Below are 12,771 nucleotides of genomic sequence, written 5' to 3'. Positions count from 1 at the left end.
AATTTGTAGCAGAAGACAGAAACATACCTAACAAGGTAGGCAGATTTGTTTAACACTTCATCATTTTGGCAATACCATCTCTAGAAAAGCCAAACACATTCCCTTCTGTGACTGATTAAAACTGAGATAGTCAGCAATTCTTGCGACACATGACATCAAGATGACTTTCCCTGTTATGCAAGGTCAGCCATTCAGACCATTCATTTTCTTTCTGCATTAAAGATCACAAACATCACAAGTCAAATACTGTCTTTTAATTAAGACAACTTGGAACACAGAGGTACTGACATCTGTCTAGAAGAATCCTATTTAATTGAGTGAAAGCATCAAAAAAGAGAAGAGAAAAAAGTTGTGCTCGGGTTTCAAAATCATATTCAAAGAAAGTGAGAATTCAGTAATTACACAGGCCTATAAAAAAACCTTTTTTTTTAAATTGACATGGATATTTGAATGAATATTGAATATATTTGGGGTGCTGAATCCAAAAATGGTATTGGTTTTGTCCTATTGGCTCTAGTTTTGGGAGTACAGCATAGCCACCTCATGAGGAAGCTGCTTGAATCAGCATATAAGGCATCAGGCCATGCCACTCATGTGCCTCAAAATGAAAACCTGGGAAACAATCTATATAAGTGATCTTAAATATGTTCGATGTTGCAAAGACTGCCAGATGAACTCATTACCATGCCAGAGTTCCTGTTTGGCCTTGCCAGGATCACTTCCCACAGTCTACTACAAAGCTTCAGAACTGCAAGCCAAGTCAGTCTACAAAGTGTTCCTCACAACCTCACTTTGTTACTGCCGTTCAGCCCCTGAGGAACTGGAAAATCTTCAACCAGTCACTGGAGTCTTCATTGAGCTGATTTTGTAAATATTTACATCTTAACATTTCCATGTTGAATAGCATCTAAAGAAGCTAACAGTAGGTACAGTGGGCCCTCCTTATCCATGGATTCTGTGTACCCACAGCTAGAAGGCTTCAGAGGACCTCTGGATGAAACCGAAAGTGCCTTCCAGTCATGTCCAAGAGGTTATCTGAAGTGTGGGGAGGCTGTGTATGGCTTCCCCACACCTCAGAAGGCTTGCTGTAGCCTTCTGAAAGATACTTCCAGCTTAACCCCCATTCCTTTCAAAAAAATTCTCTGGGAAATGGGTAATTCCCCATATCAGAAAGAACAGGTGGAAAGGGTCACCTGAAATTTCCTTGGAGAGAGTTCTGCAACTGATGAAAGGATGCTAGTCTTGGCAATGACTACCCTAGCCACTGATGGAGGCCACCACATGAAGCAGTGCCGCAGATGATGAGCTGGTGTATGGGAAAATTCACATAGGAACAGGTAGTACTTTGAGCACTCCAGGCCTAGGCTGGAGTCCTACTGTCAATTTTTTAGCGCATGTTAGGTTAACCTATGCTATAGCAAATGTAAGCATATAGCATATGTTATGCTGTATGTTAATATGTGCTGTATGTTTAGCCCATGTTAGGTTATGCTATACCTTAGCATATGTTATGTACACACATTATATGTTGGATTGCTTGCTCTTTTACTCCTAGTAGCAGAGATGGTGAGGGAGTTTGTGCAGGGGACTCCATTACTACCTTCTAATTTGGATTGCAGAATAAGCTGAGGGATGGGGTAGATCAAGCATTCTAAATTTGTATGTTTGTGAAAAATACACATGCTATGCCATCTCCAGAAAGCCAACAAAATAACTACAAATAGGTTTTTAAATTGTAGGACTACTCAACCCATAATTGTCGGTCAGAACTATATAACAATGAATTTCTAGCTCTGAATCTGACTCTCAAAGAGAGGTGGAACCTTCTCACCTGTGTGGAGTTGACAAAAGGTGATCCAATGACTGGACAATGGTGACACCATTTTTTTAATTTTTAAGAGATAAAAAAAGAGGCAAACAGAGAGATAAAATTATTTAAAATGTACTATAGCAACAAAACTAGGCCCCATGCTGCATATCAAAGATCTAGATGTGGTACAGTTACTGGTAGTTTTAGTTTCAGTCTGCTGACGTCTAACTGAACCTTGAAAATGGTCAGACATTGGGCAAATTCTGCAGGTTTAACAATGTGAGAGTGTTATTTAGCTACATTTTTTTGGTCTTGATAGCACAGATAACCTAGGCTTTTTAAAATAAAAGGTGTCAAAAGTTATCTGTAGTAGACTCTAAATTAGGTCATATTACTCATCATTAAAATAAACCTGTTATCCCATTGTTAATTTAATTAAAATCTGCTAATTAATGTATGACATTGATTTCACCCCAGACTAAAATTGGTCTATAACGTGTGACCTCAGTATAGGAAATATAATCTTCTTATGGAGGATGATTTAATAAATGAAACATCTTTTGATGTATGTACCAAACAGAACCTCTCAGCCACCCATTAAAAAAAATGACACACAATGAAATTAATTTTTAATTAGCATAAAATAACTTGGAGACATTTGGCTTACACAGGGATTCTTATAAGAACTTTGCTATGTCTTATATTAGCCAGCTGGTCACAAAGGAAAGTGCGTGTTTTCACTTTGTATTTCCTGTTGCATTCCTATTGTCCAAGGAGTGGTCCAGATCAATTACTAATTGCTAAGAATGTAGATTTTTTTTTTTTACAGTTGCTTTTCCAAAGTCTTTTACAACCTTGTGAAAACTTTTACATTTACCATAGGAATAACTATTATATCTGAACTCAGTTCTTCACCATTACATGTATTCTCCTTTAAATGTGACTAGTTCAACTTCATGGAAAATTAACTCTTTAGACATTGTTGTAGATCAATGGTGACCTTCAACAACTGCATAGAAGAGGGAATTTCAGCAGCTGCAGTTTGACATCTGTAAGAAGTTCCAGCAGCCCTAAAGTTGAAAGGATGGCCACCCCTGTTATAGATGTTACATTTCTAAAATTACAGCATTAGGAGGAAAAGAAAAAGAAAGCTCAGAATCTCTCTTTGTTTGGGTTAAAACAGAATTCAAAATCATACATTCAAAATCCAACATTCTGAATTCAAAATCCAAAGTTGGGTATGAACAATCTCTTTTTAACTGAACAACTTCTACAGAACATGGCTCTTGCCGTTTATAAAGCTACAACAGCTGTGAGTTCAGATGTCCAAAAACTGTACTATCATAGGATTTATCATAGGATCAGTTTGGATTATCATAGGATTTATCATAGGATACAGTTTGGCTGTACTTGTCGTAAGAGACAACTAAACAGCCACCGGGTAGATGGAATTCGTCAGCCTGGGAAGGCAGCTCATCTGAGAGAAGGAAAACTCTGATCCCAAACCTCCACTACCTTGTGGCTACATCCAGTTATGGAAAAGGCTTCAGTAGTCAATCTCGAGGCAAAATCCGGAGCAGGAGTCCCTGAGGCAGTTCAGGGCTGAACACAGTCACGTTCTGGCAACTCCTGTGACGCCGCTGGAACCAACCGTATTGGCCTCTGCCTTTCCATTGTACAATTTCAGCGACGTGGAGAGGGGGGATTTGCTGCATGGGTAACAGTCTATCCTCCATATCTACTTTACTCAGGCTTCACGCACTGGAGAGGACACTCTGTTCCAGAACCACCACTCAGAGCGTGACACCATAGTCTTCCGAGACTGAAGGATGCCATAGGATTTAGCAATTGATAGCCTCTGGATCAAAAAAGCAGGCCAAGAACCCAAGAAGAGACCTGTTGGCTTGGACCCACTGAATCCAGCATCCTGTTTTCCACAGTGGCAAACAGATAGCCACTGGTACTCATACTGGTAGCCTAATTTTGAGACATTTTGAGGTTGTTTGTACCGCTCACCCACATCAATGATGCGCAAACTGTTCAATACTGCTGATTGCTTGCTCTACAAGTATTGCTAATTCCCTCAATTTGGTTCAGAGAAAGAGAGAGAGAGAGCGAGCATGAGTAGTGCTGGCATGGCAACAACCTGGTCCCAAAAAGCGGGTAAAGCAGATCCCGAAATAGTACTGTTCCACAACTGTGCTCCACACCAGTTCAATGCTCCACCATTGAAAAAATGTGATCTCTGGTCCCCATTACCTCTCTCATTGGGAAAACAGGAAGAGAGTGCCTGATGTAGATCTTAGAGGGCAGTCAGGTGCACATGTATGTCAAGTTCTTTTGTATTCTAAAACCAAGAAGGTTTGGGCAGCCATTAACAGGGACACAAATTCTTCTTGGTTTGCGTTTTCTGTATTTGGCCAATAAGCACAGTTATGCTGCGTATGGACACCTTTCCATGTTCTGAGAAGGCTGATAAAGGCAGCAGAGAAATATATTCCCATACCCAATTGCCTTTTTTGCTTCCTTACAGCATTTCTCTTGCCTGTCCATGCTATGTCTATCTTAGGTAATGTTAAGTACTGCCAAACTAGCTCTTGTCTTAGCTGCACTTGTGGAAGCCTCGGCAATATAACAAGAAAAGCACTTGATGACATCTTTGAAAAACTTCTGATCTAAAGTGCCAGCGGTTGTGTGGGATGGTCACTGGAGTACAAGGAGATTTTCAAGTTCTTTGCCTTCACTGCATGTAAAAGTGGGACAGCTAAATTGCCATCGAGCTAAAATTAGTAGTTAAGTGATATTTTATCTCAGCTAATATAAATGGAAACCCAATTTACCAGCTCATTGTTTCCATCAGGCTATTTCAATCTGTCTACTGAAGAGTGCTTCTGAAAAGGACCATCTTTAGGTATGATACTCTTTGTGATACTGATTCCTACCAATGCTTAGATATACAAATAAGAATTTGTACATACTAATATGTACTTACAGAACATCAAAGATTACCGAGAAGATTTTCCACATTACCTTATGGCACATGTAGGAGCCACCTTTCTTCACTCGATCTGTCCCTGTTGGGGGTCCTTTCTGTGGATGAAAAGATACTGCTTGTTTATTTACTTACACAACTAGTGGCCATCATTGGGGAAAAGTAGAAAGGAATTAGAGATGGAAAGTGGGGGAGCCATAATCTTCAAGTAAGCAAGCTGCAGCTGCTTCTTAAGCCAGAAAGGAAAGCTTGAAAATAATTACATCGTCAGGGACTGGAAGGCAGTCCAGTGTAATTGCTCTGGCCTGAGCACAGCAAGGACTGCTTCAGTATCTAATTGCTGCTTTCTCCTGTCAGTCCGCAGGATGCTATTTTGGTTTCCCTAGAGAAGTTTATAACATGCTGCTATGAGCTGAGTGACAAGAATGAAAACGGGGGTGATTGGTTGAAAATGTAAAGCAATTAGCAGAATTGTGTCTAATTCGTTTTGTTCTCACAGACAGAGCTGTAAGATTTATGCTGATCAAGAGCCATCATAAGAGCATAGGAAAAGCCCTAACCTAAAGCCTAGATTGGGTCAAGGGCCCACCTAGTCCAGCTTCCTGTATGTTACAGTGGCCTACTGAAAGCCTTGGGGAAGCATAATTATCACTGCAACATTGGAAAGCATTTACCAACTACAGAACCCCATTCTAGTTTGAGATTTGGCAGGTCATATCCCCATGAAATGCTCTGACAACAGAATGTTACCTGGAAGCTGGGTACCAGATAGATCTCACCACCTGCCTTCTTTCAGGCATGGCAGAAATGGCCTGTTAACTTTCCTTCATTAAAATAACTACTTCCTCTAGGAAGAATAACCTATCTGAAAATTACTTGATTCTTGAGATGAAAGTATAGCAAATATTTGAAAAGGTCCTGGGAAGTCGCTGCAAACAAGTATGAAGAGACCTCTCAGGGACGTTTGTGCAGTTGTTCCAAATTTAAAAATGGATACACATTTTCGGGGGGGGGGGAACCTGGCCAGAGCACTTCTGTATGTAGCAAGGAAGGAACCGACAAGCTCATATCAGAAAATGAACGTGGCTTCCAAAATTGGCCAGCAGGTGGATACCGACTTCACACTCATGATAGAGTGTGACCACCGCAGCATCACAGTTAGGCCAAAGCTTAACTTTCTTGCCAACAGTCATTCTGCTTGACTATCAGGTAAGAACATGTGTTTTCAAGCCCCCGAGCTAGGAACCCTATTCAACTAGCGAAAAAACACGAAATGCCAATCATTCTCAGTAGCTGTAATCCAATGTTTTGCAAAAATGACTGGTTGCCAATCTAAATGCTTGAGAGCCCAATCCTGAGGTATGTGGCATGGCTCCGCTTGGCGGTCAGCTGGGTTCTGCAGCTCCATGTTCCCCCGGACTGCGGTAGGCGGGGGGTGTGGCCGGGGCATGGGGGAGGCATTCCAGGGAGGGGTCAGGCGTGACTGGGGGCATGGGGGAGGTGTGTCGGGGGAAGAGAGAGACGGATCCGCGGAACTAAGCTCCTCAGGATCCAAGGCGCTCGTGCAGGGCTGCTCACCCTACACGAGCACCTTTACTTTAGTGCCAACCTTTTGGTCTCCGCTAAAGTGTGTAGCCCCATTGCAGGGCTGCTTCCCTTACTTGGGGGAAGGGGACGAACGTCTCCCGAGGAGTCTCCCACAGTAGCGCGGGATGCACAGGACCCAGCGGGAGCCCTCTGTGGAGCCGCCGTATCTGAGAGCTCCAGGCAGCTCAGGACTGGGTTGTGAGTCTTGTCTAATATTTGAATACACTGCTATGATTCTGAACATGCAGTGAGTATGCTTCTAAGAAAGAAACGAAGATAGCCAGTTGATGACTTGTAAGCAAATATTGAGTTTATTCCATTACAGCACTATGATTGGCATCAACACAGCCAACTCACAGGATGAACTCTTGTGGTTGGAAAAATGCCACTTGGGAAGTAAACTTTAATGCCAACTACCCAGAGAGAGAAATAAAAAGCCAGATCCAGTTGGGGCATTTTCATAGGACAGTTTCCCTAGTGACAGCAGTAACAGATGCTAGAAGCAAAATAATAATAATAATAATAATAATAATAATAATAATAATAATAATAATAATAATAATACAGGTATTTATATACTGCCTTTCTTGGTCATCAGATTTCTCCTCAGACTTTAATTCATGGTGGTTTACATAGGCAGGCTGTTCTAAATCCCCACAGGGATTTTTACAACTGAAGAAAGGTTCTTTCTTTCAAGAACCGCACAACATTTCAGATAGATCTTTTTGTGGTCTGGTATTACTTTCTGGCCTCCAGATTCCTCCCACGCAGGCTGACAAGCAGCTCCTTCATCTCTCACATGGAGGGCAGCCAAGACGCTTCTTCACCCACACCAAAGAGCAGGTGGAATGGCTCGGCTTGTCAGCTGCTTCAAGGTCTTGCCATTCACAGTGCCGGTGGCCTCGAACTGGTGACCTTCGGATGTTATCTTCAGGCAAATGGAGGCTCTACCCTCTAGACCAGACCTCCTGCCCCTAAACTCAAAACATTAAGTTACCTTTTCCAAGAGTTTTGCCGATAGTCCCTTTGTTCTTCTTCTAGCTCTCATAACAGCCTTGATAATACAGTGAGCCTTCCTTAACCATGGACTCAGCATCTGCAGATCTATATATCTACAGATGATGAGCCCATGGCTGGGGATCCTCAGGTGACCTCCCGGATGTACAAACCAGAAGTGCCAGCTGTATTTGGGAGACTTCTGAGGAGAAGAAACACAGGCCCTCCCACGAATTCCATTATCCTTGGAATTTGGTATCCATGAGGTGGGGGTCCCAGAACAGATCCCCCTGCAGACACCGAGGGTCCACTGTGCTTTTGCCATAGCAGTGAACATAAGAAAAGCCCTGCTGGATCAGGGCAAAGACCCACGCAGCCCAGCATCTTGTTTCTCACAGTGGCTCACCAGCTTCCCTGGATGCCCACAAGCAAAAGAGAAATACCAGGCAACTGGTATTAAGAGACATACCGCTACTGAACCCAGAAAAGTGCATAGCCATCATTAGCAGTAGCTGATAGCCCTGTTTTCTGTGACTCTGCCTAATCCCTCTTTTAAATACTTCCAAGACAGTGGCCGTCACCACATCTTGTAACAATGAATTATGCACTGTTTGAAGTACTTCCTCCCTTTTGTTCATCTCCTAACTTCAATTTCATTGGATGACCCCAGTTCCAATAATCTGAAACAGAGACAAAAATGTCTCCAGCCATACTATGCATAACTTTCTAAGTTTTAATCATATCTGCCCCTAATCAAGCTTTTTTTTCCCCAATCAAAAAGGACCTAAACATTTCCTCTGCTCACAAGAAGGTGCTCCAGCCCTCAGATTATACTGGTTTCCTTTTTTTGCACTTTTTCCAGTTCTATAATGCCCTTCTTCAGGCATGGCAACCAGAACTGTACACAGTATTCCAAATATAGCTGCATTGTAGCTTTCTATAGCAGCAACATAACATTAGGCATTTTTATATTTGATAACGTACTTAATAAACCATAACATGGAATTTGCCTTCTTCACCATGATGCACAGTGAGTCAACTCTTTACTGAGCAATACATCAGGACCCCAAGATCTGCCTCCCGGTTCATCAATATCCACTGAGAGGGTCTGAGCTACGTAAAAGGTTTGGCACAACCGATACCTGACTCCAGCAGTCAGGATCACAGCATATCATCAGTCACCAATGAAAGAACTACAACTGCTGGAAAACACCTCCTTTGTAAACTACTGTATATTCAACAAAGAGATGCTGATTACCTACAAAAGCAATAAAATTGCTGGCTCTCCTGCACTAAGTTGGGGACAGCATTAAAAAATGTTATTTAAAGACTCTGGAATATTCAGGACAAACCTGCTGATACCTACAGCATTTTAATCAGAAAAACAAAAAAGATTTATAAAACAATGCAGTTGCAAATATAGATTCAGTTTTATATAGATTCAAATATAGATTCAGTTTGAAAAGCAAGCACAGAATTGTTTTAATCTGGCTTCATTAAAGATAAATGAGTCATCATATAAAACGGAAGAAAGCAAATATTTTCTGAAGGATCGCTCAAGACTTCAGCGTCCAATAGTTCATTTAATGGGAGCTCTGGAGGAGAAAAATTAAAAATAATTTCTAATGTACAAAACATTCCAATCTTCATAGCACACCACTGGTTCTACCATCTCTTCCTTTGGGTTTTTGCCAACTGCAAACAGTGTATAGCTCTGTGCTGTGATTTAATATAGATTAATGGTCAAGCAGTTGTTTAGCAAAATTCTGCAAAAGATTTCATTACTACAGAATTAAAATTACAACATACTTCAGAACACAAGGTGGGTCAAAAACTGTAGGAGTCAGCTAATCTTTGCACTAACCCAAGAACCTTCATAAAACTGTCATATGAGGTGGAACTAGGTTCTGTGTCCTGTGCTTTAATCATCTTTTAAAATTTAATATTTTGCACCAAGAAATATTTGCAACCTGGATAAATATTGCAAGTCAAGTGGGTTGGTTAAATATTTTTTCTTACCTTACACATTTCATTTTGTTTCTCTAGTGAACATGGGGATGAAAAGAGTTAGGCCAGTGTTTCCCAACCATGGATTGGGACCCACCAGTGGATGGCAAACCAATTGTTAGCCAGTCCTGAAATTGACAAGCAGATAGCCAACAAGGAAAATGTATTGAACTCTATGGAAAGCGAAACAAAGCCACATGTGCATGTTTGCTCTGAATAGGCAACCATTTCTTAATCCACTTTGAAGGGGCAGGGGGAGGAACGCATCACCACCTGAATGGTCAAATCTGATGAGTGTGGGGCTAAAAGGCACCCTCACCCCCACCACAGTAAAAAGGATTTAAGAAAAGAAAAGAAAAGAAAAAAGAAGCTTGAGCAGCTGATAAGGTGAATTTTTTTTAGTCTCATTAAGCTAGGTGGGTCCTGACTGTCATTTTTAGAAGTGGGTCCTCATGCTACTTGGGCACAGGGCCTAGGAGAGGGGGATAAAGGGGGTAATTCGTTCCCGGGGCCAGGGTCCAAAAGGGGGCTAGGAGCTAGAGGAGGGGGCCTGGAATCATATAGGTTCCTGAGAGTTCAGCACAGCCCATCCGCCTCTCAAACCTTCCCCGTACCTCCTGTGTGCTTTCCATTCAACCAAAAAGAGGTACATGTGGATGAGGAACCCTCAGCCACAATGAACACCATGAGAGCGAGAAACAATGCAAATTATTTCTCCTTATCTGTATTGTTAATTCTTTCTCATCTGCATTATAGCATAAACAAATATGTTCAAATCAAATGTGCTTTCTAATCCTCTTATTTATATTTATTCTGTCCACCCACCGCCATTGCTGCCCCCCCTCATTTATCCCCTCCCCCTTTGGGAAGGGGCCCAAAAGTAACTTTGTACCCCTGACAAAAATCACCCGCTCATGAAAAAGTAACTTATTCTGTGCCCTACTACTTCACACCATGGTTGCCAATAAAGAATTGCATAATACACGTAAACTCAAGAATGGGGCAGGGACTCTTAGGGCCCAATCCTATCTGACTTTCCAGTGTTGATGCAGCCGCAGTGCAGCCCTAAAGTAAGAGAGCAAACATTCCTTTACCTTGAAGAGGCCTCCACAAGTGTCTCCCCACAACAGAATGCAGCACATAATGTATTGGCACAGCTGCATCAGCACTGGAAAGCTGGATAGGATTTGGACCTTAGTCCTCAGTCTATAGAAATGTTAATTCTATAGTACAGAGAATTATAGAATTTTATGAAGTTCTTTGGGACACGGTCCCTCACCAAAGGCTACTAAGGCACCAAAGGCTACTAAAAAAACTCCACAGTCAGGGAATTAGAGGACAGGTCCTCTCATGGAATGAGAACTGGTTAAAGTCCAGGAAACAGAGAGTGGGTGTCAATGGGCAATTTTCACAATGGAGAGAAGTGAAAAGCAGTGTGCCCCAAGGATCTGCCCTGGGACCGGTGCTTTTCAACCTCTTCATAAATGACCTGGAGACAGGGTTGAGCAGTGAGGTGGCAAAGTTTGCAGACGACACCAAACTTTTCAGAGTGGTGAAGACCAGAAGTGATTGTGAGGAGCTCCAGAAGGATCTCTCCAGACTGGCAGAATGAGCAGCAAAATGGCAGATGCGCTTCAATGTCAGTAAGTGTAAAGTCATGCACATTGGGACAAAAAATCAAAACTTCACATATAGGCTGATGGGTTCTGAGCTGTCTGTGACAGATCAGGAGAGAGATTTTGGGGTGGTGGTGGACAGGTCGACAGGTGGACAGGTCGATGAAAGTGTCGATTCAATGTGCGGCGGCAGTAAAGAAGGCCAATTCTATGCTTGGGATCATTAGAAAAGGTATTGAAAACAAAACGGCTAATATTATAATACTGTTGTACAAATCTATGGTAAGGCCACACCTGGAGTATTGTGTTCAGTTCTGGTCGCCGCATCTCAAAAAAGACATAGTGGAAATGGAAAAGGTGCAAAAGAGAGCAACTAAGATGATTACGGGGCTGGGGCACCTTCCTTATGAGGAAAGGCTACGGCGTTTGGGCCTCTTCAGCCTAGAAAAGAGGCACCTCAGGGGGGACATGATTGAGACATACAAAATTATGCAGGGGATGGACAGAGTGGATAGAGAGATGCTCTTTACACTCTCACATAACACCAGAACCAGGGGACATCCGCCAAAATTGAGTGTTGGGAGAGTTAGGACAGACAAAAGAAAATATTTCTTTACTCAGCGTGTGGTTGGTCTGTGGAACTCCTTGCCACAGGATGTGGTGATGGCGTCTGGCCTGGATGCCTTTAAAAGGGGATTGGACAAGTTTCTGGAGGAAAAATCCATTACGGGTTACAAGCCATGATGTGCATGTGCAACCTCCTGATTTTAGAAATGGGCTATGTCAGAATGCCAGATGCAAGGGAGGGCAACAGAATGAGGTGTCTTGTTATCTGGTGTGCTCCCTGGGGCATTTGGTGGGCCGCTGTGAGATACAGGAAGCTGTACTAGATGGGCCTATGGCCTGATCCAGTGGGGCTGTTCTTATGTTATTGCAGATTCTGTTTCCTAAATACTCTAGGAAATCCCATCAGTATGTGCCAATCAGAAAGCCATCAAAATTATGTACTAGATGTGAAAAGACACTAGCTCAGTGTTCTTCAGCCTTAGCGTCAGGACCCCAATGAGGTCACAAAGCCTCAATTCAGGGGTCAGCAACTTACAAGAATAAAAAGTTTGAAGACAACTGGACTAGAGCACCACCAGGTAAAGGGGGAAGCTTATAATGTACCCCTTCAGGGGGTACTACTCAGGTTCTTCTCTATTGTACTAAAATAGCTTTCACTAGTGCTAGGCACTAGTTCTTGCAGATTCTGTTTCCTAAACAGGGTGGGTGGATAGGATCCTGGAGGGGGGTGAGATTGACAGCCTCATTATTTATTTATTGGGGCTGTGCCATAAAAAAGGTTGAAGACTACTGCAGTAGTTCACTGCCTGAATGGTGCTCCTTGTGTGGCAACATTATATACAGGCCTGAAGTTGACTGAAAGCCCGATAAGCATTTCTACTAAAAGCAATATTCAATATGCTTGAAAGGAAAGCAACTGTTCACCTGAAAGCAGTTGCACATCAACACCAGATATCTACAAATCTTTTGTGCTACACAAGATTCATACACATTGAGAATGATAAAGGAATAACCTCCATAACCATGGTACAATTAGCAGATTCTTTGGATTAAGCCACTCTAGTTAATTATGCAAAGCAAAAAAGATCCAAGGGCTGAGGGTTTTTTTTGGCAGCAAAGCCAAAGCAAGAATTGTAGAAGAATCGCAGGCTGTTACTCGGCCACTTGAGCTGTAACCCTCTCAGATCATCTAGTGC

At 42.3% G+C, this 12,771-nt stretch overlaps 1 protein-coding gene across 1 annotated transcript in view; it reads right to left on the bottom strand.

Moving 5' to 3' along the window:
• Window positions 1-12,771, bottom strand: part of SUMF1 (sulfatase modifying factor 1) — an 83,052-nt gene that overhangs the window by 5,406 nt on the left and 64,875 nt on the right. Inside the window, exon 8 of the mRNA XM_066614923.1 lies at window positions 4,841-4,900. Coding sequence (XP_066471020.1) covers window positions 4,841-4,900 — 60 coding nt within the window. The remainder of the gene's footprint in view (window positions 1-4,840; window positions 4,901-12,771) is intronic.

Source organism: Tiliqua scincoides, chromosome 2 (genome assembly GCF_035046505.1).
Source record: "Tiliqua scincoides isolate rTilSci1 chromosome 2, rTilSci1.hap2, whole genome shotgun sequence".
Taxonomy (NCBI): Eukaryota; Metazoa; Chordata; class Lepidosauria; order Squamata; family Scincidae; genus Tiliqua; species Tiliqua scincoides.
The sequence above is the reverse complement of the archived record's forward strand: the minus strand, read 5'-3'. Positions and strand labels throughout refer to the sequence as shown.